This window comes from Prionailurus bengalensis, chromosome A1 (genome assembly GCF_016509475.1).
Source record: "Prionailurus bengalensis isolate Pbe53 chromosome A1, Fcat_Pben_1.1_paternal_pri, whole genome shotgun sequence".
NCBI classification, from domain to species: domain Eukaryota; kingdom Metazoa; phylum Chordata; class Mammalia; order Carnivora; family Felidae; genus Prionailurus; species Prionailurus bengalensis.
In genome coordinates, this window is record NC_057343.1 from 81954428 (window position 1) to 81982335 (window position 27908).

The window sequence follows — 27908 nt, forward strand, 5'->3', positions numbered from 1 at the left end:
ACTTCCTGCTGTGATGTCACAGGACCCTGGACATTCCAGGGTATCCTGGAGACCAAGGTCTTCAGGGCATGGTCTTCTTCCTTCAGCTGGAGGGAACATGGCAGGAGACAGAGGAGTGATCCTGTTTGTCCTGCTGCTGTCCTGCTGGTGCCACACGGAGCCCCAGCCCATCAACATGACTTCAGGTACAGTCACAGGTGGGTGGCTATTGGGCGGGTGGGAAACGCACGTCTCCCTGGGGCTGAGTCAGGCCCCTCCCCACCTCCCCAGTTTCCCATCCATTTCTGGGAGAGAGTGAAGCGAGTTGAACACTTTTCTACCTTGAAAGTCCTTTTCAAACTCCAGAACCCCATGGGGAAGGAGCGTATGCGATGTATTTTCACTTTTTATCACAGATGATTTCTAGGGCGCCTGGTGGTTCAGTCGGTTGAGCGGCCGACTCTTGATTTGGGCCCAGGTCTTGACCCCAGGGTCATGGGATCCAGCCCCGCATTGGGCTCCATGCTGAGTGTGGAGCCTGCTGGGGGTTTTCTCTCTCCCCCCTCTCTGCCTCTCTCCCCTGCTCATGCACATGCTTGCTCTCTCTCTCTCTCTCCCTCTCCCCCTAAACTAAGGAAACAAAGACAATTTCTAACCTCCCGAAAGTCGAGGGGCAGCACAGAGACCCTGCCGCCCCCGCCCCGTCCGCCACCCTGCACTTCCTGCACACACACTGCTGCTGTCCCCGGGACCTTGTAGTCCTGTCCAAGGGGTCTTACCGCTTCACGTAAACCTTTTCTTGGTAACGTGAGGCAGTTGTCCCTTACACGCCGGTGTCGTGAAGACCCGGACAAAATTAACGGAAGCCTGCACAGCAGCTCATCCCGGCTGCACCCGATCCACCGTGGTCCCCAAATGTCCTTGTCAGGGAGGGTGCCAATCACACCCAGGACGGCCCCCGCGTGTGCCTCTGGCCCCCGCCCTCCCATGCTGGCCCCTTCTGCATGGAGGATCTGAGCGGGGACAGGCCGACCGGGACAGGATGGGACTCTGTGACTCCCCAGCAAAGGATGGCAGTGAGGAGGTGCTCCGTGACCCCCCCACCTGACTTCCTGCCAGGATGCTCTATTCTCAGGCCACCCGGCCACTCTTACACCTGCCACACAGGTCACCACAGATGGAAGGAACAGGGCCGAGATGGTCCCCCAGCCCCAGCTCCCAAGGATGGCCGAGTGGACCCTGAAGGCTCACTCACAGGGTTTGGGGGGCTTCTCTGAGAGCAGGACCATGGGTGCTGCCCGAGCCGGTTCTGTGTCCCCTCCCGCCCTTGCCACGCCCACACGTCCCAGGGGGGGACGGGCCAGCTGGCTGCAGTCGGGCCAGAAGTCAGGTGGCCCTGAAAGGACTGAACATCCCCAACTTCCTTTTCTTCAGCAAACTGAGCTCTGAGGCGCTTCCCAAGGACAGTGTCCTTTGCGACGCCGTGGGTGCGGACGGGGCTGTAACAGGTGGGGCCGTGTGTCCCCCATGGGAGGGCGCGTCCCTCCAGGCTGCTCCTTCCTGCTCAGACTGTCACGTGCCAGTGCCCTCGGGAGGTGCTCCCAGCGCCCAGGGACAGAGCACTCCTCCAGCCCTAAGCCAGCCCGCCCCTCCCCCACCTGGTCTCCTGTCCAGACAGGGACACCCTTAGGTGACCGTCATGGTCTTCCCGGCTTGAAAGGCCAGTTAAGGGCAATCCCTAAATCATTTTCTGAAAGGAAACAGTGGGTTTCCTTATGGGCTTGCGGCTGGGGCGCAGGGGTGCGGGAGTACCCGTCTCCGGGGGTCCCAAACAGACCAGCTCCGGCCGCTGACAAAATCCAAAGGTGGAGACAGTGGTGGTGACACGAGAAAGGAGTTTATTTCGGTGAAGCCAACAGCCAGAAGACAGAGCGGACTGGCGTCCCCAAGACTGTCTCCAAATGCAAAGACCCTTCCAGGTTTATCTGCAGAGATGTGGGACAGAGGCCAGGGCACAGGCGGATGGACAGGAAGGGTCATGTGCATCATTGTCATGGGGTCCATCACGTGTGGGCTCCGGCCGGCTCAGGCAGTTTCCATTCCCATCGGAGGAGGCTTTGCCCTCCGAGTCTTGCTTGAGTTAAGGGAGAAGCTGGAAATGAGAACTTCATCTACTAGAAAGTTGGCAGCCAAAACTGGGATGGTTGAAGTCCCCCCCCCCCCACTCTGGGGGCTTACCGCCTCTGAGGGCACTGGTGCTGTTGGCCAACGTGAGTCGCCCTGACCACGAGGAGAGACGGGAACGGCAGCCATGGGCCTGGTTTGCCTTGTTTTCCCCAAATTAACCAGAGCACAGCCGCAGAGGTCAGCAGCGAGCCCTTCCCGGTGTCCGGGATGCGCACTGTGCAAATATGGAGGAGTAGTCAGGGATCCTGGTAACTCCGGCGCCCGGCGGTTTGAAGCCGAGAGACTGTCAGTCGGAGGTGACAACAGGCGAAACACGCCACAGCCGCCACCGTTGACAATGCACTTTGAAAACCGTGCGGGTATTCTAGAGCATAAATATTTTTCTGCACACGCTTGCTGCCTGACTGGCACAATACTCCCATTATAATCACGGGACAGACACAGAATGAAAAGAGTATTTTTGACAAAGTGCTCGCTCGACGCAGCTGTGCCCATTCTTAATGACTCATTAATGCCTCATCCTCGGCGAACTGTACTTTTGTTTGCCTCGTTGCCGGGAGGTCAGCACACTGGGAAGCGATTGTCATCTCCGTGCAGACCTCCTTGCAGAGATTTCCGCATTGTTCTAAGCCCCGCGTGCAGATGAGGCCATTGGTATGCAGATTGTCCGTCATTAAAACCATTTGAAAATCAGCGTCGTCACTGGTTTACTGTTGGAACGAGAGTCTGCAGACGCCTGCGAGCTCTGTGCAGCCGGGCAAGGTGGCGCTGCCCAGCGGGTCCCGGGCGTGCCCTCTCCCCTCCCCGGGGGCGGGAGGGGAGGCTGACCTTGACCCTGAGTCGAGGAAATGGACGAGGACACCCAGCTCTGAGCAAAAGGAGTAGTAGGGAGCCCCCGGCTGGTGCCGCCATGCGGAAACCCTCACTCCATGCACTGCCGGGGCCCCAGCGAGGCCGGGGAGGCTGGGGGTCGGGCGTCCAGGGATCCCACGGAAGTCTGCCGTCTGGCTCGGCCGGCTCACCCCTGACCCCGTGCCTTCCCTGTAAACAGACCACCTGGAATCACTCTGCTTCTGAAGGGGAGTCTCTCTGGGAACCCCTCCCAATCAGAGAACCCCCACCGTTCCCCAAATCACGTCCCTAAGCTCCCAGAGGCACCGGCCTCTGGAGCCCTTCAGAAAGGACGTGCGCGTCCCTCTTGGTTGGCTGTCCGCGGAGCACGTGCAAGGGCAGTCATCCCTGTGCCAGGACGCGTGTTCCCTTCCGAGGGACGGTGCCAGCGAGCACTGCCCCACACGGCAGGAGTCAGAGCACAGGGCACGTCCCTCTACCACACGGCCGCCTTGCCCGCCACTTTCCGGATGAGAACCCAGTCCTGGGAATCCCTTGCAGGCCTCTCCCCTCTGCAGCGGGCTGGTGGGCGCCGCAGAGAGATCAGTGCAAATTCAATGAATTGTTAAACTATTAGGGTATTTATTTCCTCCTTAGGTCCAACCACTGAAATGCCACCCAGCTCAAAAGATCCGGAGGATATACCTGGAATATTTGGTAAGGAACCTCCTCATATCGGTATTTGGCCTGTATCTGGAGGGGTGGGTGCCTGTGAATGGGTGCTCCCCAGAAAACCTGGTGGCACAGGTGAGGGTGTGATTTGGTTTGAGGTTAGAACCACACGCCATGGCCACAGCCATGGCCACGGCTTCAGTGCTTTCACCTGAGTCAAACTCCCAAGAATTCAGGAAAGAAGTAGAATTTTAGGCCATTAGACGCAAGAAGGGCCGTGGAGCATCGCTTCTGAATGCAGGTCCCCAGACCAGCAAGCCATGCCAGCCAAGAGCACGTAAGAAATGCCCAGTATCCAGCCCTCCCCAGAAGCCCTGCTGTCCTGGGAATCGCTGACTTTAGCACTGCTCAAAAGAAGTACAACGCAGGCCACACATACGGTTTTAAATTGTCTAGTAGCCATATATTTTTTAAGTGTTTATTTTATTTTTGAGAGGGACGGAGAGAATCCCAAGCGGGCTCCGTGCTGCCAGCACAGATCCTGACACGGGCCCTGAACTTAAAAACCGTGAGATGGCGACCTGAGCAGAAATCAAGTGTCAGATGCTTAACTGACTGAGCCCCCAGGCGCCCCATCCAGTAGCCATATTTTTTTTTTAAAAGAAGCGGGTGAAACTTAATCACATTTTGTTTGATGTTATCATTTCAACGTGTAACCAACATAAAAGTACTAATGAGGTATTTTCAGCCTTTTGTCACACGGAGTATTCACAGTTCAGTGTAGTTCACGCTTAGAGGATATGTCAGTCGGACACGCGTGGGTCCCACATGGCCAGAGCTACGGGGCCCCCAGTTCTGGTCCAGCCCTCACTTCACATTTGTAGAAGCAGAGAGAGGGCTCCCGGCAGTCTCCCTCCCGCTGGGACGGCTCTCCCCCTAGGCTCCGGCTGGGGACTCGGACTTCCCTGGGTCTGAGCAGGAGCCCTAGAAACTCAAACAGCGGAGTGCCTGTCTGGTTATGTGGGCTCTTTCCAGCAGCGTCTCTGCCATGACTTTGGACTTTGCTGCATTTCCAAGTCTGATGCAGCAGAGGCCCTGGGAAATCCTCTCTGACCGCCAGAGGGATGGCAGACAGACAGACAGGTGGATTGGCAGATTACATGAATGAGCGAATGAATGAATGTTCCAGTTTGGTCTGGGGCTACCGCCGTCTGCTCATCTCCGCGCTTCCCGTCTCAGACTCAGAGGCAGTTGTTCCGATGCCCACAGGTGCCTCAGTCCCCCTGAAGCAGGTCCTGGCCATAAAATGACAGGACATCAGCTCTGTGTGTGGTTCAGGCCTTGGGGAGAACTCAGGTGCATGGAGGCCCCTGCCCCACGCAGGTGTGAGCTTAAAGGTGTGACTTAGATGCCCTTAAAAATGTTACGTGCAGGTCAGGTAAGTCTGAGGGTGCCAGACCTGGAAGGGCGAGGCCTCGTCAGGTGAACTTTCCAGCAAGAAAGGGGCACCAGCAGGTCCACGAGCGATGGAGACAAACGCTCCCAAGTTTCCTGGGGGCTCTGACCGTCCCGGGCCCCACAGGACCATAGTCCTGACACCAGCACCCCCTCCATCCCGTGGGCCGACCCCCCAAAGTCCCGGCCACTGTGGAGAAAATTGGAAAGGATGAGTCACTGGGATTTCTGATCAACTAAGCCCAGAAGGGGAGCTGAGGCTCCCTCTCCACCCACCCCATACTTCCCCCGGATGGGGGCGGGAGAGTAAGACATCCGCGTCTCTGGAAATAAGTGAGGCCACCGAGTGAGAACAGCAGGGGCTGCCCATTCAGAGCTCCCTGTAGCAGGGCATCCGCCAGGCCACCTCCACGTGCATGTGGCAGAGACTCAGGTGGGTGGGGCGGGGAAAGCTCAGGGTGGAAAAGAGGTGGCTGGGGGCAGGGACCCTGGGGGAGATGCTGGCCCAGGACAGATGGGGGGGGAGGGCTGGGGGAGGTGCTGGCCCAGGACAGCTGGGAGAGGGGCCTGGGGAAGGTGCTGGCCCAGGACAGCTGGGAGAGGGGCCTGGGGAAGATGCTGGCCCAAGACATCTGGGGGGGGCCTTGGGGGAGGTGCTGGCCCAGGACAGGTGGGGGGAGGGGCCTGGGGGAGGTGCTGGCCCAGGACAGCTGGGGAGTGCTTAGGGGAGGTGCTGGCCCAGAACAGCATGGGGGGGGGGGCGGCTGGGGGAGGGCCTGGGAGAGGTGCTGGCCCAGGACAGCTGGGGGGGGTTGCTTGGGGGAGGTGCTGGCCCAGGACAGCTTGAGGGAGGGGGCCCAGATGTGGGTGCTGGCCAGGACACTGGGGCAGCTAACCAGAAGCAGGTCCAGGGATGGGTTAGGGAAGCACACGGGGCTTTCTCTGGTTGGTCCCAGGTTGGAAACAGGACAACAGTTGGGGAAGCCGTCCTGCCCTCAGGGGCAGATTGCCCGGGGTGGAGGTGGGACTGCAGGAGTGCCTTCTGGAAGCCCCCCCCCCACCCCCACCCGCCGGCCGTCTGGGCTACGGCGGTCACCATGGGCTGGTTTTATTTTGACGTAGGTCTGGTGCTTGTCCGTTTGTATATTCAGTATCTCATTTATCAGAAACAACAATTTACCCACAAGAAACTAGACAGAATTCGAAGGCAGCGTTGTTTCAATCTTACAGCAACCTGATGCTCTGTCACTCCCTGAAGGTTTCTGCTATGATTACATGCACAGTGCCTCTGGAGGCCTGTTGGAATTTGTCGTTTGGGTTTGCTCACCTCTGAGGTGTCCCCCAGCCCCCCCTCTGAAGGTGGTGTGAGGTCGGCTGGCTTCGGCCTCCTCTTGGCCCTGAGGACTGTCCCCGCCCACTTTGAGGACCTCTCAGGATGTGTGCAGCTGATGGTCTCTAGTGTCCCCAGGAGGCCACCCCCTTCTTTCCTGAAGTAGACTGGTTCCAGGAGCTCCCACTGCTTTGAGCTGGTCAGTCAGGCTCCTGTCCCGGCCCCTGGTGGGTGCTCTGTGAAGTGCTGTGCACAGTCACACATGTAGAGTCCTGCCCCTTGCACACGGCTGCGTATTGCTCCAGACAGAGACCAGGGACCAGGGCTGGGCCGCCCTTGACGCCCAGGCACCTGGACAGTTTCTGGTACACAGTAAGTGCTCAATACAAGTTATTCCCATGAATATCCGCTCTTCTGTCTGACCCAAAATCTAACTAGACACCTTGATCTCGGGGACTTAAAATGGGCTCTTCTGCACAATAACTGGCCCAGAAGAGTGGCCAAAATCTTCTCAAGGTGGAAACAGGTGTGGCAAAAACCACTGGCCACATGAGCAGGGCCAGAATGGCAGCAGTAAGGGGCTGTGCTCCCGTGTCACCAGCAGCTCGGCGACATCAAGTCATGGCCCTGAGGCCACCCTTGAGCTTCTGCCTGTGGTCATGGATGGCGTCCACAGCCCCAGAACTGTGTCCACTTCCAGGGCAGGGAGAAGTAAGGGTGTGGGGGGTGAAGCCACCCACTTCTCTCTACCGGGAGAAGCAAAGTTCCTGTCAAAGCCAGTGGGCTCGCTGACCTTTGCATGTCCTGAGCCCCCAGCTGCCCCACGGTCCCAGCCAAGTTCAGCTTCTGTGGGGGAGGTTGGAGGACGCCACACAGAGCCGTGCAAGAGCGTCTTCCCGTACATGGCAGTGAAACCTTTGTTTCCAGTGATGCTTCACGTCTGTTCCCCTGGACTCCTGTAAGTCACATGACTTGGAACCCGGGTGGGCAGCCGTGTGCTTTGCCCAGGATCTCAGGGCTCCCAGGATGTGGACCAGGAAAGTCTGGGCAAACTAGTCATCACCTGCTAGGTGGGCTCCAGCCTCAGCACCTGGACCGACTGCTCAGGGTTCCTTGTAGGTGGCAGAGGTTGGGCGACTCCCAGCTGCTGTCTTTTAAATTACATTAGTCTCCACCACGGTCCTCGACTGTGCTAAGGGCTTTCCACATACACGGCTTAATGTGACACTCATAACACGCCTGATGAGATAAAAACAGACCCATTTTACAGAGGAGAAAACTGAGGGTCCAAGTAGAAGCTGCCTGGGTCGTGACCCAGTGACAGCGAAACCAGGACGTGGGTCCCGTCTATCTGACGCAAAGCCCAGTGCGCTTACTTTAGAAGCTTCCTGGGAGCTGTCAGGGAGATGTAGAGGGAGAGAGAAAACAATGCTGCGTTCTGCAGAAATCGGGAAAGACCGTGTGCCTCCAAGGGGACGGCTTGGGGAAAGTCTCAGAGGGGACAGAAGGACAGAGGGGCAGAGAGCAGAGGTGGGACGGCACCTGGGCCAGGCTTTCTAGCCTCGTGTCTTTGGGGAACAAAGTTTATTGTCCAGGGCATCTGGATGCCCTCAGGTTTTCAGGAGTTGTTGAGGGGGTCAGTGGTCTCCCACCCCAGACAGGGCACTTTAGAGATCGCAACCCCCGTCCGTCTCCACGGTGCCCCTGGAGTTCCGGTTTCTAGTCCCGCTTCACAGACTGCCTTTGGTCCAGGTAGAACAAGAGGGTACCATTCCTGCTCCGTTGGTTCTAACATGTCCTTATGTGCTTTTCCCAAGATGAAATTCTAGTCCAAGAGATGTTGAATCCAAATAAGTCATCAGTGGCTGGAAAGCACATGACAGCATCAACATTGTCAACAAAGTTGTTCAACGATAAAAGCAAGTATACATTTTTTACACCTGTGATTGCGTGTACTCCTAGAGGTCTGTGGTTGTGAAGACACAATCCTACCAGTTTACATTCTTTAAGGCCAGCTTACTTCTGGGGCAAAAGCAAATGGCGATGTGCAAGAAACAGGTGTCCGGAACCTTCTCTGTAACCTTCCCGAGATTGAGGCGGCCAAGCCGAGGCTGGCGGAAACGAGTTCCTCTTATTTTGGGGTGGTCTCGGGGGTGCACACGCAAGCAGGTTCTTGTGCTCAGGATGCAAAGGCGGCTTAGCCACTGCGGGAACGGGGGGGACACATGGAAACAGGGACTTGCGACCACCCGCTCACTGACTCGTACCTAAGCGTTCTGAGAGCGCGGGCAGTGACACTGACCCCATTGCACGCGGGACAGAACAAAGGTCTGAAGAACCTGCCCGAGGCCACATCGCGAGTAGTGAACGTGGGGAGAGAAGGCGCTTTTCCAAAGGGCGGTTCCGTGGTGTCCGGGGTGCGTGTCGATCAGTGAAACAGCTCGCTGAGAACCAAGACCCAGTACTTGGCTGACAGTTGCTAAGGGGACGCCGGGAGCAGAAATCCACAAGCAGTGCGTGAACTGCATTCAGCAGCCGGGAAGTTCAGCACTTTCTTGCAATTGTGCGCCCAGATGTGAATTCTGGTTCCTGGGACGAACACCACCCAGCATCTGCTGGGGCCCAAACTGCCGGGTTCAAGGTGGTCAGATGACGCCTGACTCCGGTACATCTCAACTTTCCAAGGCACGTTCTCAGTAGACCTTGACAACTGTTAGCGTTCCGTAAGATACAGTGTGGACCCAAATGTTCGTGTGTGTGTAATCAAAAATTTGTTTCCTTATTTTTTCCATGGTCTTCATCAAAGATGACAGCATGAATGAGGATTTTGAAGTTGGTGGCACTCAGAATTATCAGGGACTCTCCGATAATTCACAATTCTCTACTGGCAGTGAGGACAAAATTTTCAATAATGGTAAATGCAACACGGTAATGCCCTTGCCTTAGGAGAAGGTGGTGGGGAGGACAGAGGAGCCAGGCAGATGTACACGGGGACGTCCCCGTCACGGAGAATGAAAGCGTGGCTGGGGAGAGCTTAAGGCTGCTTCACCCCAGTGGGGCTGATTTCCCGTCTCCATTGAGGAACCGCCTGCCCACCACCCCTGCCCGTGGTCCTGACCCTGGAGAAGCAGAGCCTGGCAGGAAGGTCCCGGCAGGCAGGTGGCCACTAGCCGGGAGGAAGGGCCGCCACACTGCCCGCCCCTCCCACACGTCAGCTGGGTACCTGCCCCTCCCTGGGGGTCAGGGGCTGGGCAGGGAGAGCCAGTGTCGCCCCCCCCCACCAGGGAGGTTCCCCCGGAGTGAGGGAAAGTGTCCCTCCAACAGCCACGGTTGCTGAAATTAACTCCATGTTCAGGCTCTGAGGCTGAGGAACTAGGCCCCCACGGGGTGACAGATCTTTTCCTCACCCTAAAGATGACGCAAAAGAAAGGTGCCCATGTAGCTCGCAGGATGCCTGGCCCGTGAAGGGTTGTGGCAGGCTCTAGAGAAGAGAGCTTGTGAAATGGCAGCTTTCTGCTTCCATCACTCCTTCTGGGTTTCTTTATTGGGATTTTGCCCTGAGGAAGAGCTTGTCCCTTATTTATTCATTCACTTACCCCAGATTTGCCTTTGGGGGTCCCTCCATTTGGCTCTTTGGTCTTGTTACTGTGCCCCCTCCTTCTGAACACCTCCCCACTTTCTGGCACCATGAGGTGTTCTGGGCCTCTAGCCCCCCAGCCCCAGCCCTGGAGTCGTGATTCTTTTTCACCAAAGGATGGAACTTAGAAACAAAGAAGTGGGTGTCAGGTGGACTGGAGTAGAATGTCATTGCCGCCTCCATCAGGCTGGGCTGGGAAGTATGTGACCACACACAGAGACACACACGCACACATTCACATGCACATGCAGAGACACTTACACACAGAGACACACACTCGTGCACACGCAGAGACAGGCACACACAGAGACACATATTTGTGCACATGCAGAGACGTGTGCACACAGAGACACACGCTCGTGCACACAGACACGCATGTGCATATGCAGAGACACACGCTCGTGCACACAGACACGTGCACATGCAGAGACACACACTCATGCACACGCAGAGATGTGCACACACAGACACACACTCATGCACACAGACACGCATGTGCACATGCAGAGATACACGCTTGTGCACACGCAGAGATGTGTGCACACAGAGACACGCACTACACATGCAGAGACGTGCACACACAGGTAGACACGTACATAGATAAGCACATACACACACAGACACACATGTGTGTGCACACAGGCACATGCAGACGTGTGTGCATATGCAGACCTACAGACACACATGCGTGTGCAGATACAAACACACACAACCAGTCACGCACACACAAATGTGCAACACAGGCGTACACATGCACAAACACAGAGGCACGTGCACACGCAGCCATATTAAACTGTCTCCCTCTTTCTCTACGTAAAACCACGACCTGCAGCTGACAGGCCTCCATCCCGCTCCTTGGAACTTTCTTAAAAATCTGGCTCCCATTTCCACAGTAACTGAAGCACTTGCTGAGTCTAGAGGCTTTGGATTGCTCCCCCCACCCCTTGGGAAAATCAGATTGGCCGACAGGAGAGCAGTGTCGGTGAGGAGTTCTTTGTCTCTGTCTCACGTGTGGTTCGCAGGGTCACCCGGGGCACGTCTTTCCTCCCGCCCTTTCTGTGTGCCCCTCGTTTCCAGTAGTCAGGCTCATTCCTCATGCTGTTGATGTTAGGTGTTTGTATTTGAATATGTGGGCATTACTATGGTTTTGGAGGTCATCATGATAGACAGAGGTACGTACCGGAATCCGCTAGTGGCCCACCACGTGCATGCCTAGTGGGCCGTCCCCACGAGTCCCGTGTTCCCTTGGGCTCAAATGAGATTCACGTACACTCAGATCACCTCCCTTGTTAGGTGAGAGCGCCCACCAGGCTCTGCTTTGTCCCCTCACACCAAGCTGGGAGCCACTGCACACCCTTAAGGGAGCTGGTGCCTGGTTCTCCAGCGGGGCACGCCCCTGTGCCAGTGAACCACGCCTCGTGCCCGCCGTCTTTCTACTTGTTTCCACTTTACATTGTCTCTACAGTTCTTCAGGGTGCCACGGCAACAGCCTGCTGGGCGTGTGATTGCATGTCGTTGGAGATGTAAATTCTCCTAATTGGGAGGTGGGGCCAGCAAACAAGTGAATACAAGGTCTTGATAGATGACGCCTGACTTGATACTTGTGCCATGGCTTTCCAGAACATGTTATTTTTTAAAGCTTATTTATTTATTTTGAGAGAGAGAGAAGGTGCAAGTCATGGAGGGGCAGAGAGAGAGAGAGAGAGAGGGAGAGAGAAAGAACCCCAAGCAGGCTCCTCACTGTCAGTACAGAGCCCAACGTGGGCTTGAACCTACGAACCGTGAGATCATGACTGGAGCCAAAGTCGGACGCTTAACCGACTGACCCACCCAAGCGCCCCCAGAACACATTTTTAAATAAAATTTGAAAATGATATTGCATTTCAACTTAGTGTTTGAAAATAAACCATGGCCGAAACATTCATAAATGTGTAATCAAAACCCTGTCTACCTGTTTTTTCCATGTGCGTCATCGAAGAACCCAGTACTGACCAGAGTTACCGGCTCGGCAATCCTGAGGGTTACAGCGAATCACAGTTCTCTTCTGGCGGTAAGGACAGAGTTTCCAATGACAGCGACTGTGACTCAGTAGCTACCCCTGCCTGCATGCCGGGAGGACGGGGCGGGAGAGTCAGTCTGCCTTGCTGCTGTTACAAATGAGGACATCTTTGCCCTGCGTGCTGTAACTGTTTTCTTTGTGTATTTGAATGCTGTTGATTTTTGAAGGCTAAGTATTATTCTGCTCCCTTCTTAAATCCTTTTATTGTTTCAGTTCATTTTAACATTGATGCTTTCGGGTTTTCCAAACATACTGCATTATCACGTACAAATAGAATTTTCTTCTTCTTTACCAATGTGTATGCATCTCATTGGTTTCTCTTGTCTAATTGCATTAGCTCGTGTTTCTAGAATAGTGATTGGAAGTAGCAAGGTTAGTGGGTTTCAGTGCCTCATTCACAGTCTTAGCAGAATAAGTTTAGCCAATAAGTAAGATTCTGGCTTTTAGACAAAGACTTATGTATTTTCATGTGCAAAAAAAAAGTAGCCACCAACTTTTTTACATTTTGTCCCGGCCATTTTCATTATCTTCGGCAATGCTAAAGTTTTTTCTTTAGATCTATTAATGCGGTGAATGATGTATGCATGGATTTTCCCGTGTTGAACCAACCTTGCATTCCTAGAACAGATCTCACTTGGTCATGTTCATTGTTTTGGATCCTGCTCGTTGGTGTTTTATTTAGTAATTTTGCACCCAAATACAGTTCATAGGTGGTATTAGTCTGTAGTGTTTTTTGGTACTTTTTATCAGATTGAAATGTCAGTGTGATACCTGCCTCATAACAAAGATTTAAAATTTTTTTTTCTTTCTTTTTGAATCTCTTAGAAAATTTAAAGAGCATTGAAACCATCTGGTCTTTTCAGACTTGTCAGAAATGCCCTGTGAAACCATCTCATTCTGGTGCTTTTCCTAGAGTAATTACTCAGTAACTCTCTATTTCTTCTAGGCAAAGTGATTCATTTAATCTTTCTTAATCAGATGCAGTCAATTTTAGCAATGCATATTTTTTTTAGAAAAACATCCATTTCTTCTGTGTTCTCAAACGTATTTGCAAGGAAGTCTCCAACTCATCGCATTATTTTAAAAATACCATTTGTTTCTACTGCTATTTCCCCCTTGTCATGTCTTATTTTATAAATATATGCTCTTTTTTTTATCTTCCTTATTAGGTAAACCAGCATTTTGTCTAATGTATTAATTTCTTCCCACGATCTAGGGTATTGGCATATTAACTAACTACACCGAGTTTCCATTCTGCACCCCTATTTATCTGTGTCTTTGTCATTACTATTTCCTTCTTTATGCTTTTTTTGTAGTGAGCTTTGTTGCCTTTCCCAGTCTTCGGGCTGAGTGGCTCACTGACTTCATTCTACCGATAAGTGGTTGGTGCTCTGTTCTTTCAATGTGTCCCATAGATTCTCATATATCATGTTTTCATTGTCATTATCTCCCAGAAATTCTACAAATTTTAGTGCATAGTTCCTTTTTACCCAAAAGTTGTCTGAGAGGTGTTTTCTGATTTCTAGGTAGTAGGGCCTTTTCTCTTTGTGTCTGTTAATAATTCCTAGTTTGATTAAACTATGATCGGGAAGTGTTTTCAGTAGTGCTACTGTGTGGCTGATGTACGTTTTCTTTGTGACCTGACATTAATTTCTGTGAATGCTGCGACAGCACTGAGAAGGTGTGCACTCTGCCGGGGTGGGAAGGGTACTTGTAGTATCTGCTTATTGATGTGGTTTAGGCCCCTCTCTGCTCGCCTCCTCTTTTCTCCCTAATCTTTCCCTAGAATGGGGTGTAAATCCCCCCCATACACATCCTTGCATTTCCTGTAGTTTTTGCTTTACAAGCGTGATTCTTGTATCATTTGGCGCAAGGATGTTCATGAGCATTATCTCTTCGTTACGAACTCTAGCTTTCGGTATTAAAAAGAGCCCTTCTTTGTCATGTTTAATGCTTTCGGGCTTGGATTTTACTTTCCCTGATGTAAGGGTCACTACCACCTGCTTTCTTGTTATTTCAATTTACCTGCTGTGTCTTTGTCCATTTTTTCATCTTTACGTAAATAAGCTGTCGCGCTGTAAGTACACAATGTGTACTTGGATCTTGTGTTAGCCCTTTCAGTGAAGAGGAAACCGCCTCATGAAGTCCAAAGCCTCCCTCCAGGGGGAGGTGTCGAGGAAGCAGAGCCTGGCTGTGACGAGGCCCCAGGCCCCCAGTCACTTCTTCTTCCCGCCACAACCTGAGCCAGACCTTCGAGCGTTTGGAAAAAGCTGAACAGAAGTGTTAAGACAACTCCCACTTCAACCTGGCCCCTAAAAACTGAGAGAACGATGCACAGTAGAGCTGGGGCACTGGTCTCTGGGGAAGCATGGCCCCTGCTTTGTTCCCTGCCCGCCCCCCCCCAGCCCCACGAGTCCCCTGTGTGCTCCCAAAGGGGCTGCTGTGTCCTCCTTGTCGCCCAGCGCTTTGTACCAGGCAGGCGTCCGTGGGCTCTGGATGAACCAGCTGTCAAGGGGATCCTGAAATCTTGGGGTTCATTTGAGCAAAACACTGGCCAAGATGCCACTGTGGGAATGTGTGGAGGAAACGTGGATCCATTAACACCCAAAAAAGCAACATTCCATAATGTTTCACAACTTCACAAGCCACTGAAAGGCAATTCGATAGAATCGTTGCGTGTTGCGCGTGGCGGGTGCTCTGGGACCCATCGGGGAACCCAGGGAGGCCCGTGTGATGGCGGAGGAGCCGACTGGAGAACCAGGAGAAAAACGGAGAAGGAAATCTTTTCTCTAAGCTCTCGAACAGCGAAGGACAAAGACAGGCCGTGGCAGAGCAAGACAGGACGAGGACATGAGCGCATCCGGAGAGAAACCGTCTCCCTCGTGAGAGTCAATGCCATGGGCTCCCCAAGCCACCTTTCCCCAGGAACCGGCCTCCTGCAGGGACACCACGCGTGGGCCAGGAAATCAGCTTCCCGGGGGCAGCGACACTTGTAAGGCCGGTGCTGATGAGGCTCCTGTGCCTGAGACCCAAAGGGCCAGGTCCTGCCGGCGGGGAACTGTGAGCACGTGAAGACCATGGGCACAGGCGGCCCCCCACCCTCTGCCAGCCCCCCAGGCTGCTCCCGAGGCTGTCCTCCTGCGTGCTGGCTTCCTGTGCTGTTGAGACCTGTTGTTGCTCTGTCCTGGGGGCAGAAGTCCCAGATGAAGGCTTTGGCAGGCGGCTCCTTCCAGGCCATGAGGGAGTCCCTTCCACGCTCTCCCAGCTCTCAGGGGTCTCCCCAGGCTTCCTGGGTTCCCTGGCTTGCGGCAGCCTCCCCGACCCCTGCCTTGTTACCACATGCCTGCTCCTTACGCACTGCTCTGCAGCTGAATGTCCTCCTCTAATTATGACGCCAGTCACGCTGGATCGGGGCCGCCCTGCTACCCGTGGGCCCGGCTCTGAACTGGTCACAGTTGCCGCAGCCCCGTTTCCACAAAGCCACCACGTGAACCCTAGGGCACCCCATGATATCGCCTGGCAGTGGACACCCTCTGTCAGTGCCCGGAAACAAGCCCGGGGTGTCCTGCCGGATGTGGACTGCAGTAAAAAAGAAGTAAATGCTCTGCCGTCTTATTTTCACTAAGAGATCGTGTGAGGGTCAGAGGAGCCTTGTCTGGTTTGCTGGGCTGTTCTCGGTCCCGGTGACCCAGGGCCCCTGACGCCCGGCCCTGGCCAGGGAAGGGCGGGGACCGTGGGGTCCTGCGGGGCGGTGGTGGTGGGGAGGCCCCAGCTGGCCGGCCGGGAGGTTGTTTCTGAGTGATCGGTCGCCTGGAGCCCCGCCCCCACGTTCCCGTGAGGAGGCTGTGGTCTGGGTGGGACAGTGACGTTGCAGACTTTGGCCCGTGAGCAAGGACGGACCTGTGTTCAGTGTTGCCAGGCCGCTGCTGTGCTAAAGACTGAGAGCCGTGGGTGTTATTTGTGGGCTGCACGTGCATTTTTGCCCCAAGCCGCATTGTTGTGGGCGAGAGACCCTGAGGCAGTTCAACCAGCACGTGGTTGTCAGTGACAATAGCAATACTTCTTCAGCCCGTCCTTGAGTACCTCGCGGTCGGAGACACAGCCCTGCAAAGTCGTGGCTCCCACATAGTGGGGCAGGTGCTGAGGAGGACGGGGACAGGTGACCTGTGGACGGCCCGATACTGTCGCGTGCGCAGTCTGAAGCTTCGAAGGAGCAGGGAGTTGTGCGTGGAGCACACTGGGGTGGCGGCCCCTGACCACCAGGGGAGGAAGCCACCGTCACTCCTCCCCCGATCCAGGAAAGCAGATTTTGTGGCTGTGCCACAGCCAGTGAGAGAACAGCCATCGCCCAGGGGATGCCTCCTCCATGACTCCAGGTCCGACCGCGACAAGCGTGGCTGCTTCTAGGAAACCCCGCGGCCCCCGGAGGCCCAGAGCAGCACAGGCAGGGCCCCCCACAGGCATGCTCTGGAGGGCACCACACTGGCCCAGGGTAGCTGCAGACAACAGGCCCTCGGCAGAGACTTCCCGAGCGAGTGGGCAGGAGGGTCGCTGCTGACGCCGGCATCCACCGGGTCTGCCGTCTCCCAGAAGCCGCGTAAGCATAGTCCTGTCCTCAGAGCTAGCAGACAAGACTAAGAAACCCACCGTGTGGAGCATGAGGCGTGTATCTGGGTGACGGCGATGTCGGTGGAGACGCACAGATGGACGCTCCAGGTACAGGGACAGGTAAGGGCCTCACCTGAGAGAAAGAAAGCTTAGTGTCTACAATGATCTTTTGACTTGAAAAGCCATCACTTCTGTCCTTCCTTGGGAGGAACCATAGGATCCCACGGTTGTCTGCGAATGTTTTCTAGTCGAGGCTTCTATCCACTCCCCTCTACGTTTACTCCCAGTACTCCTCCGTGTGCATCCACGGAAGGGGGACACGAAGTCCAGAGCTCCGCTAACTGTGATGGGCCCTGGCCTGTGCGCCCCTCCTGGACAGGCACCAGGAGGCACCCTTCACGTGGCCCCGGACCTAGCACCCGGCACAGCGGCTGCTGCCTGGCGTTTGCCGAATCAGTGAGTCAGCAGGTGAATAGTGCAAGTGTCGTCGTCAACGGTGCATAAGTATGAAAGGTAATCGTCCCTCTGTGACTGTTACAACCATTGCAGCAACAGTGACGTTCTCCCTCTCGGAGCGCTCACGGTGTGCCTGGCCCCGTCACGTTCAAATCACCCCAAGGGACCTCACGGCACCCGTGTCGGGACCTCAGGCCGGGGAGCCGAGGACCTAGCCCTGGAGATTCACACCGCTTCCAAGGGCATTGGAGAACCCGGGGCCGGGGCTCCCCTGCGGCTGCCTGGAGCAGTGAGGACCAGCTCTGTGACCAGTTCTTGGTTTTTCTGGCTCTGCCCGTGGCTCTGCACCCCTGCCTCCCCCTTCCTGTCTTTCCCACCTGCACTGTGAGTGTGCAGGACGGGTGCCAGGGAGAACAATGGAGGTGATTTTACCTTTCAGGTGTCCCTGCAGGAAATGATTTCCATCTCAGAAGCCAGCAGCCAGCACTTCCTGCCTCCCTGGGGTGCCTCGGGGGAGGGGCCCTCCCCAGCTTTTGTGGGCACATCTATCTAGAACTTTCTCATGGCCACAAGATAACATCATCTCCAGTCCAGTGTTCTGGGCCAGTGAGATTTGTGGACACTCTCTTCCCTTCACACTGACTTTAGGACAAAGGGGACTTCTGCTCATTTATCGTCCTAGACCCCCAGTTGTGCCGTGATTTCATCTACACTGGGTTAGAAGTCAGTTCATGTCATTTGTAGACAAACAGGCCCCTTAGAAACCAGTCTTCTTTGTCTCTGGTCAACAGCGAGCAGGTTTTGGAAGCTTCCAAATTAGAAGGAATGAGTAGATTAGAACACCTCCCTGAGGACTAGGGTCTTAGGCTGAGCCACTAGAAATGACCGTGCAGATCAAAGACAGTCCGATACCCGCTCCCGGGAACATTTTGGGGCCCCTGCGGCTCAGCGTAGCTGGGCACCCCCAGGCGTCCCTTCTCTCCGAGCCCACGCAACACGCAGGCCCTCTGGGAGCAGGTGTGCATCCTGGGCCTGTGGCCACAGGCGAGGCATTTCCCGGAGCTCCAGCCCCCGCCCCCAGCGGGCACATAGGAGGGCTCTCAGCGGGGCGGTCAAGCAACCCCACGTGTTGAGGACTCATTGCGCAGGGCTACGCTGAGCTCCACCACCGACTGCCCCAGAGACGAAAAAGTATAGACACCACAACGTCGTCCTCCTACGCCACACCTGGGGACAGCGCGGCAAAGAGGGTTTAAAGTACGCTCCAAGGAATGAATCTCTAATGTGAAATTCTGGCCGCCACAGCAGGGCACCTCTTGGAAACTGACGGGCTCTCCTTCCTGGGCTGGAGCCCTTCTCTCCCGCTAAGCGATAGGTGGGACTGCTCATGTGATATGACCGTCCCCTGGGGGCATGGGTCATTTTCTGCTTGATCTCAACCCCGTGGTGTTTGTCATCTGCCAGTGGAAGTCCGGCTAACCTTCCTGCCATTCTTCTCGGCGGAACGGGCCTGGAAGCGGACAAGTGTCTGTGGGACATGGGACGTGGGAAAAAGTGCAGGGCAGGGAGGAAGAGCCTGTCAGACCCCGGCTCCACCGCTCACTGGCTCTGCCGTCTTCGAACCTGTTTCATCATCTGTAAGCTGGGAGTCATAGTGCCTTAAGCTGTGGGGTCATTGGGACAATTAAATTGGTTGAAAAGGTAAGAACTCGGGGCGGATCTTGATTCATAAGAAGTGTTAGGCGTTATTACTAGACTTTCTGTGTTTTAGTAAGATTCAGTGCGATACAGGGAAATTCATCCTTTCTAGAGTCATGTAACCATCACCACAAATGACATACAGAAGAGGTCCGTTACCCGAAAATTCCACGCTCCTTCCACGGAGCCCTAATATACTGACCTGTGTCCTGTTTCTATGATTTTCCCCCTTCTGGAATGTCATACACTACAAAGACCACGTAGACCTTTGAGTGTAGCTTCCTCAACTAGCACAACGCATCTGAGATGCATGCATGTTTGCCCGTAATTATTCGGTTCCCCTCACTGCAGCCCCTGCTGGCTTACTCACTCACCAGCTGAATGAGCTTGGGAATTCCAAATAAAGCCACTGGAGATATTCCCATACAAGGTTTTGGGTGAATAAAAATGTTCCTTTAGTTTAGGTAAACAGCTAAAGGTATGGCAGCTATGTTTTACTGTATAAGAAACTGTCAACGGGGGGGGGGGGGCGCCTGTGTGGCTCAGTGGGTTGAGCGTCTGACTTCGGCTCAGGTCATGATCTCAGGGTTCGTGGGTTCGAGCCCCGTGTCGGGCTCTGTGCTGACAGCTCAGAGCCTGGAGCCTGCTTCGGATTCTGTGTCTCTCTCTCTCTCTCTGTCTGACCCTCCCCCGCTTGCACTCTGTCTCTCTCTCTCTCTCTCAAATATAAGTAAAAACATTAAAAAATTTTAAAGAAGAAAGAAAGAAAGAAACTGTCAGCAGAAGTTGCATCCCTGCTAGCAGAATTGGAGCTGCCCTGGGTCCTCCTCAACACCTGAGAGAGATTTTCTGTCTCCGGGCCGCTCTAGCAGACGCACAAGAGTCTCACTGTGGCATGGGTTTGCACTTCCCTAGTGACTGGTAATCCCAAGCGTATTTTCCTGTCTTTATTTGCCATCTGAAGATCTCCTTTGGTCTAGTGCCCATTTTCCTTAGTCTGTTTTCTTACTGTTGAGTTTTGAGATGTGTTTACACATTCTGGATACAAGTCTTCTGTCACGTGTGTGATCGGAAAGATTGCCTGCCAGTCTGTGGCTTGCTTTGCATTTGCATACCAGTGTCTTTCAGAGATCAGAAGTTCTTAACATTGGTCAAATCCAATTTATCAAGTTTCGTTTTCAGTGTCAAATAAGACATCTTTGCCTCATTTAAAGTCACAAACATTTTCCACGTTCTCTTCCGGAAGTTTTAAAATTGTAGATTTTACTTTAGGGCTGTGATCCATTTTGAGTGAAGTTGTGTATATGGTGTAAGATAAGGATTCTTTTGTTTTGGTTTGATTTCTTGCATATTGATGTCCGGTGCCAACACCATTTTTTGCAAAAACTCCTCTTTCTCTGTTGAATTGCCTGTGCACATAGTTGACAATCAACCAGTCATTTGTGAGCCTGTTTCTGGCCTCTTACTTTGTTCCACGGACTTAAGATCTACTCTTTTTCAGGTGGCACATTGCCTTGGCTACAGTACGTTGATACCAAGATTTGAGATCAGGTAGTGTCCTCCCGCTTTGTTCGGATTTTCAGAATCAACTTGGTTGTTCTGGTTTCTCTGCCTTCCCGTATACATTTTAAAAGTGGCTTGTTAATTTCCGCAGACCATTCTGTTGGGACTTTGGTTGGAATTGCTACGAGTCTATACATCAGTTTGTCAGGCACCGACTTCTTAACCGTATTCAGTCTTGCCCTCTGTGGAGGACTCTGTGTATGTAGGTCCTCTTTGGTTCCTCTCACCAGAGTTTTGTAGTGTTCAGCATAAAGACTTTGCATATGTCTTATTAGATTTATGCATAAGTATCTCATAATTCTTGATGTGATCATAAATGATACTGTTTTTTAAATTTCAACGCCTGGTTAGTCATTTCCAGTGTATAGAAATGTGATTGTTTCGTACAAGACTCTGTAACCTTCCCCCTTGCTCAGCTCACTCTTGTGTTCCAGAAGCTTTCCTGTAGATTATTTAGGATTTACTGCTTACTGAATCATATCATCTATGAATAGATTTTTTTTCCTTTCCAATACACACCTTTTATTCATTTTTCTTGCCTTACCCCGCTAGTTCCAGTACAGTGTTGGAGGTTAAATACGAGTGGTCAGAACAGGTGCCCTTTCATAAATTAGGTGTATCTAATTGCAAGCATAGAGCACTTTTTTGGTAAAAAGTCAGATAGCAAATATTTTAGTCTAAGAGCAATATGGCCCCTGCTGCAACTATTTAACTAGAAGCAGCCAGAGACCACACATAAAAGAACAGGTGTGGCTATATTCCAACAAAACTTCATTTACTAAAACCGGTGCTGATCCATACTTGGCCTGTAAGCCATGTTTACCAATCCCTCGTCTACTGAAATGATCAGTTGGTTTTTCTTTATTCTGTTCATATGGCGAATTACATGTCTTGATTTCTGAGTGTTGAACCAGGCCTGTATTTCTGAGATAAACCCGTGATACAGTTTCCTTTTTTATATCCTTTGGATTCAATTTGTCAAAATTTAGTTAAGAATTTTCGCATTTATGTTCATGAATGATGTTGGCCTATAGTTTTTTATACTCGATGCTTTTGTCTAGCTTTGGTCTCAAGGTACTAATGGCCTCACAGAATGAATTGGAAAGTACTCCCTTTCCTTCGGTTTTCTAGATCTGTCTGTATGAAATAAATATTACTTCTACATAAAATGTCCGAAAGGATTTACCAATGAAGAAATTAGGTCCTGTAATTTCTTTGTGGGAAGGTTTTTAAGTACGCATTTTATTTCTTCTGTAGATAAAGGGCTGTTTAGTGTATCTGTATGTTCTTTGGTGAGCTTTGGTGGTTTGTGTCTTTAGATGAATTTTCCCATTTCATCTAAATAGCGGTCTCTCAACGCCCTTTTTAATGTCTGCAGGAACCATGGGGCTGTCATCTCTCTTGCTCTTGATATCAGTAATTTGTGCCTTTTTTTAACTCCCTGGTGGTCTGATCAGTAGTTTATCAATCTTATTAATCTGTCCAGAGAACCAGGCTTTTGGTTTCATTTTTCCATGTTGTTTTTCTATTTTTTTATCATAGTGATTTTTTCTTTTAATTTTCTTTTTTTCACTGCGTATTTTGAGGTTTTTTCTCTCCTTTTTTTAATGACTTGTTAATGTGAATACTTAGGTCGTAGACTTGAGGCTAACTCTTTTTTTATTGTGAATGTTTAGTTCCTTTTAATTCTACTTTAATCCCGCCCTACAAATTTCAATATGCTGTGTTTTTATTTTTGTCCGTTCAAAATGCCTTATAACTCATCTTTTAAATCTGTTCTTTGACCCGTGGGCCATTTAGAAATGTGCCATTTCGTTTTCAAATATTTGGAGACTTTTCCAACACCATTGTGTTAGCGATTTATGATTTATTTCTGTTTTGGTCAGAAACACACAGTGTATGACTTAGATCTTTTTAACGCATTTTTAAAAACTTTAAATATGGCCCAGAATACAGCGTTCTTTAGCAAGTACTCCCATGTCTGAAAAGAACGTGTACATGTTGTTGATTTGTGGAGTCACAACAATTATAAATGTCAATTAGATCACGTAGCTGAACTCCCTTGTTCAGGTCTCCTACACCCTTGAGTTCCTGTCTCCCCATTTACTCGACTATTAAGAGAGCAGAATTTATGTCTCAGACGATCACCGTGGATGTGCTCACCGTGCCTTTTGGCTCTACCAGTGTTCATTTCACGCCCTTCGAAGCTCTTTCATTGCACTTCATCCGTAGGCATAAAAATGTGGAATTGTTCTATCTTCTGGATGAATTACTGCTTTAACAGTAAGAAATGACCCTCTTTATTCCTGGCGATATTCTCTGTTTTTGTCTAATATTTAAATAGCCACTCTAGCTTTCTTTTGATCAGTGTTCGCATGGCTGATCTTTTTATTTCATTTTTTACCTCCTTGTGCTTTATATTTAAGGTGGGATTTTGTAGACAGTGCATAGCTGGGTCTTGTGTTTTTATGTAAATTGACACTCTGTGCTTCTTGAACATTTTCGATATGGTGTTACGATAAATTTTGATATTCTTGCCCTCTAATTCTACCTATAGAGTCATTTCTGGGCCAGTTTTGATTGGTTGACTCTGGTCATTATAGGTCATATGTCATTGGTTATTCTCATACCTGCTCATTCTTGTTTGGATGCCAAGTATGAATTTCACTTTGTTGGATGTTGGATATTCTATTTTTAAAAAATATTAGCAAGCCTTGCTCTTGAACCCACTTAAATAACTTTGAGGTTCACTTTTAAGCTTTGTTAAGACCAAGCAGCCCTTACCCCAAAGGCTAATATTCCCCGATACCGAGGCAGTAAAACTCAGAGCACTCTACCCGATGTCTGTGTATAATGAGGCTCTTTACATTTACCAGCGAAGACGCCAACCTTTTCTGGCCTGTGTGAGCTCTGGAGATTGTTCTGCCACCTTTTTGGGTGGCTCTTGTTCCACGCTAAGGCTTCCTGTGGCTTCTCACTGACCCCTACTCAGCTGGAGAGAGGGCCACCCTCTGCAGTGTCCGAGTTCCCTCGCCTCTGCTGCTCTGGCCTCCCCAGCCCCGTCCCCTCCTGGTGACACCACAGGGCTCTGCCTACGTCCTCCCTCATCACACAGGACCAGAAACACTCCAGGCAGGAACCAGAGGCTCATGGGAGCCCCTTGGCAGTCCCTCCTCAGGGGTCACTGTCCCTTGTTGCCCATTGTCTGATGAATGGGAAATCATTGTTTCATATAATTTTTCTAGTTTTTTTTTATTAAATTGGGAGGACAAATCTGGTCCTTGTTACTCCCATCTTTTCCAGGTGTGAAAGTTCAAATAGCGGGCTCTCACATATAGGAAAAGCCTTGCATTTCAACTCTGGTCAAAGCTTCAGGGTGGCCTAGAAGGAGCAGAAGCCAGGGGCCCTGCCTCCCGGGTGCTTTCCCAGCTGGACCACGTGCCACCCCAGTGACCTCAATGCTTTGTGTCCCTGGGGTCTCATCCACAACTGGAAAGTAAACATTTCCCACAAGCCTCATCAGTGCATTGATTTTTCAGGTGGAACCACACCTACACAGTCCGTGTAAATGTCGCCATGGCACGTGGAGTCCTAACTAAAGATCATAGTCCAGAAATGAGCATTTTGAGATGCACATGTTTTATACTTATTAATGAATTATGTGTTTCCCTAAAATTCATCAGTCTGAATTATCCACCAAAATTTCCTAAGCAATTTCCTCTAAAAAACATAAATGTGGTTTTAAATATTGAGCGAGAGCATGATGTTGGCAACAATCTCCGTCACCAGAAGGAAACAGGTGGATGGCAATTGTGGCCTCCAGGAGGAAGCTGGAAACGAGGCACCAACTATTGGAAATGGCCTTACTTTCCACAGTTTTTTTTATTTTTTTCAGATTTTCAAATTCTACCATGGGCTTATAATACTTATAAAAATACGAATTTGTTACCATAAAATAACTTTGAGGAATGTTTTAAAAGCCAGAAGCACTGGGGCGCCTGCGTGACTCAGTCGGTTGAGCGTCCTACTTCAGCTCAGGTCGTGATCTCACGGTTCGTGGGTTCAAGCCCTGCGTCGGGCTCTGTGCTGACAGCTCGGAGCCTGGAGCCTGCTTCGGATTCTGTGTCTCCCTCTCTCTCTGCCCTTCCCCCACTCATACTCTCTCTCTGTCTCTCAAAAATAAACATTAAAAAAAAAAAAAAGCCAGAAGCACCTTGAAGGATCTGCCGAGAACCTCTCTCTCTTGTTGCTGGAACAGCCAGCCCCCTGTGTGTTATCCAGAACGTCCAAAAATGCCCCACGACCCAAAGCACCACTCCTGACCTCTGGAATGTGCCTGGACTCCGGGCTCTGTTCCAGCCTGCGTGCCGCACGGGACACGGATAATTTTATGCCCTAATCAGTGATTCGAGGCTGGCCTTCGCTATAACAAAAGATTCGTCCTCTTGCTCGGTGAATACCTGCTGAGCACAGGCTGGGAGGCTCCAGGAGAATGAGGGGCTGCGCTTTTATAAGCCCCACAGAGCAGCCGGCCACCAGGCAGGACCCGCATGGTGGACAGATGTGCTGGCTTGAACGTTTTCTTTGCATCTTCCTGCTGCGCTCAAGTGGAGTTTCGGGAAACCTTCAGGATGGCAGTGTCCTTGTTATGCTTGGAGAGCCGGGCAGCCAGGAAGGAGAAGGGGGAGAGCGCCCCGGGCGGTGGCAAAGGCCACACCCCCGGGGAAGGGAGCCTCATGGGCCTGTGGGTCTCTCCCCGCCGACCCGCGCCGTGAACGCACACTCTGCCCTCTCTGCAGCGGTGAGATGGGCCCCGCGATTCTGGGGTAAGGGCGGTTCCGGGATGGGGCGTGAGATGTCATAAAATACGCGTCCAAGGGACCGGGAGCATCACCTGAAGGACGCAGGCTGGGGCGGCAGCATGAGGAGGAAGCCCCAGGGCCGTGTCCATGACCGCCCGGGGCCGCATAGGCCGCAGCACTGGCTCGGGGGCAGGCCGCCCTCACCTGCGAACTGGTGTCTCCAGAGCTGTCGTTCTGAGGCTGAAAAGGTGTTTGGAATCGTGACTTAACCCTTGACCAAATCTTGATCATTGTAACTTATTTTTTCCCCACAGGAAGGAATTTAAAAAATGATCAATATAAAAAAACATCAATTCTGGACAAAATCCTTCAAAACATTGGAAAATCTTCAGGTAAGTGGAATAATAGATAAGTGGGTCCTTGTGCTGGGATGCCACCCCCGCCGTGGAGAGAAGTAAACTGTCTGCTCCAAGGGACAGCTCTCTGGAGGGGCGGGTGACTCTCTGGGGGTCCCTGGGCAGATCGGGTTTCGTGTGTTGTCAGTGCGGGACTCCTGGCCCATTGAGTCCAAATTCCACGAGTCCTGGACCACGTGTGGGTGTCCCCTCCCTTCTCAGCTGTCCCTGGGACCTGTGGGCCCACCACCACATACCACAGGACCAGGCCCACAAGGTCCCCAAGCCTCCCACCCGGGGAGTCCCACACCTTTGAGCACCCCCACCCTCCGCCCTCCCCACTCCTCCCATCCCTGCCCTTTCAGACAACTTCCTAATTGCTGAAGTTGGTCCACGAATTTCCCCTGGTGGCTTCTGCCCCGGCCCCATGCTTCTTCCTGGAACTTTCCAGAACACTCCTGAGCCTCTTCTCCAGGCCAGTCCTCCTCCTGGCCTCCCAGCCTCTCCCAAGTAGACTCTGTAGTCCCGTAGACAGTTCGAATCAGCACCTCCTGCGTTCTTTCTACCACACACCAGTCCACGCACCCTGAGACCGCCGGGTTTGGGGGTGCATCACGCCCACGTTTCAAGCTAGTGTTAGCGAAGACTTCCGGGGGGTTGTAAACAGGCCTCGGTGCAGCCCCATTAGTTGGGTCCTCGTAGAGCCAAGTGCAGGACCAAACACACCTGGCCACCTTCATTCACCTCCATCAGTGCTCACTGGGCACCTACCACGGGCCCACACCCTTCCCAGTTCTGGGGACTGAGCACCGTAGACACGGACCCCTGCCCTCGAGGCACCCACATTCCAGGGGAAGGTTAGATCGCCCTCCGCTCCAGCCTGCTGGGACACTTCTGTGTCCGGCGTCTTCCGGTCAGCCGCTCCTTCAAACCTCCCCGCCCCCCCTCGCCCCCCGTCATCGTCTTTCGGCCAGCCTGCTATCTTGTCCTTTGTTTAAATGCCCAGCAGGGTGGAGCCACAGACAGGTCACTAGAGACCTCGCATTGTGTGACTGGTCACCAAGCAGCCAGGAGCCACTCTGCGGGGCCAGAGCCAGCCCTGGGGCCCTGAAATTGCAGGCCCCCCACGGTCTGCACTTCCCCCCAGTGGGACAGCCCAGTGCAGTCGGGGGTTGAAAGGGGGGTGAGTGGTTGCCCCGCCTGCCACAAACTTACCGACCGGTACTGACATCCAGCCACTTTCTGCTGCTTTAGTCAGATGTCAGGGAGACTTTGCCAAATCCCCAGTCCCCAGGTCCTGAGAGTTCTGTCGTGAGAACAGGAATGTCCCTATGGCTCCAGTGTCTGAGGCAGGACCTTTCCACGTTGCACGTCCTGCACGTTGGCCCTGGGCCTGCCTGTCTGGGGGATGGGTGGCAGGCACTCCTCTGGTGCCAGGGCTGGGGGCCCAGCAGTGCATACACGGGAGGGACCAAGGTCCTTGACCTCCCAGAGCCTGACATCACAGGACTGCATCCACAGGGGGTGCCCCTGAGGGGAGGGGGCACCCCCAGCCCAGCCCAGTAGTGTTCAGAGGGGCCCCCACTTGGTTTGGAGGCAGAAGGCCGTGGCAGTGAGGCATTAAAGGGTGCAGCCTGGCCCCCACTCGGTCCTCCTTCTGTGACCACCTCCCCGTGGCTCCTCCCCTCTCTGCGTCCCGGCCTGGGCTCCCCAAGATCCTGCCAGGGCTCTCCCCACCTGGCCCACTGCCGCCCTCACCCAAACCCACACCTTCCCCCTCTCCCTCCTGCAAACAGTGCCTCCGAGTTTGCCCTGACCTCTTGGGGCTTTGGCTTGTCCCCTGTCGTCCTCTGCACCCTTGCAAGCCCGTTTCCCCCCACCCAGGACTCTCTCTTCCTGCGGTTCCTTCCAGCCCCACAGCACCTGTGACTGCTGCCCACAGACTGGGGACACTGGAGGCTGGCTTCACGCCTGTAGTCCTGCACCAGTGGGACAGCCCAGGAGGGTCCGAGCCACAGGATGAGCAGGGCGCCTAGGATTTCTCAAGAAACTCTCTCTCCAAACAGGGAGCTCTTCCCAGTAAGTGGAAGAGGAGAGTGAAGCTCCGAGGAGACGCAGAGGACGGTCAGCAAGGCCACCCACCCCGAGGGAGCCCCCTTAGCAGGAAACTCCAGACTTCGTGAGACCCCACAGCCCCACCCTCAGGAATAAAGAGCATATATGTGCACATACTGTT

General features: G+C 52.8%; 1 protein-coding gene across 4 annotated transcripts; it reads left to right on the forward strand.

Annotated features, from left to right (window-relative positions):
- Positions 1-27908, forward strand: LOC122484899 (sperm acrosome-associated protein 7-like). Of its 4 annotated transcripts, none has more exons than XM_043582973.1 (7): positions 7-197; positions 3655-3714; positions 8272-8373; positions 9261-9368; positions 12070-12141; positions 25592-25669; positions 27739-27908. In XM_043582973.1, the coding sequence occupies exons 1-7, from the start codon at positions 14-16 to the stop codon at positions 27753-27755; spliced, it is 621 nt and encodes a 206-aa protein (XP_043438908.1). In that variant the 5' UTR covers positions 7-13; the 3' UTR covers positions 27756-27908. The 4 variants fall into 4 exon arrangements, with proteins under 4 accessions (XP_043438929.1, XP_043438908.1, XP_043438940.1 ...); XM_043582982.1 differs by having other exon boundaries at positions 15-185; XM_043582994.1 differs by lacking the exon at positions 8272-8373 and having other exon boundaries at positions 1-197.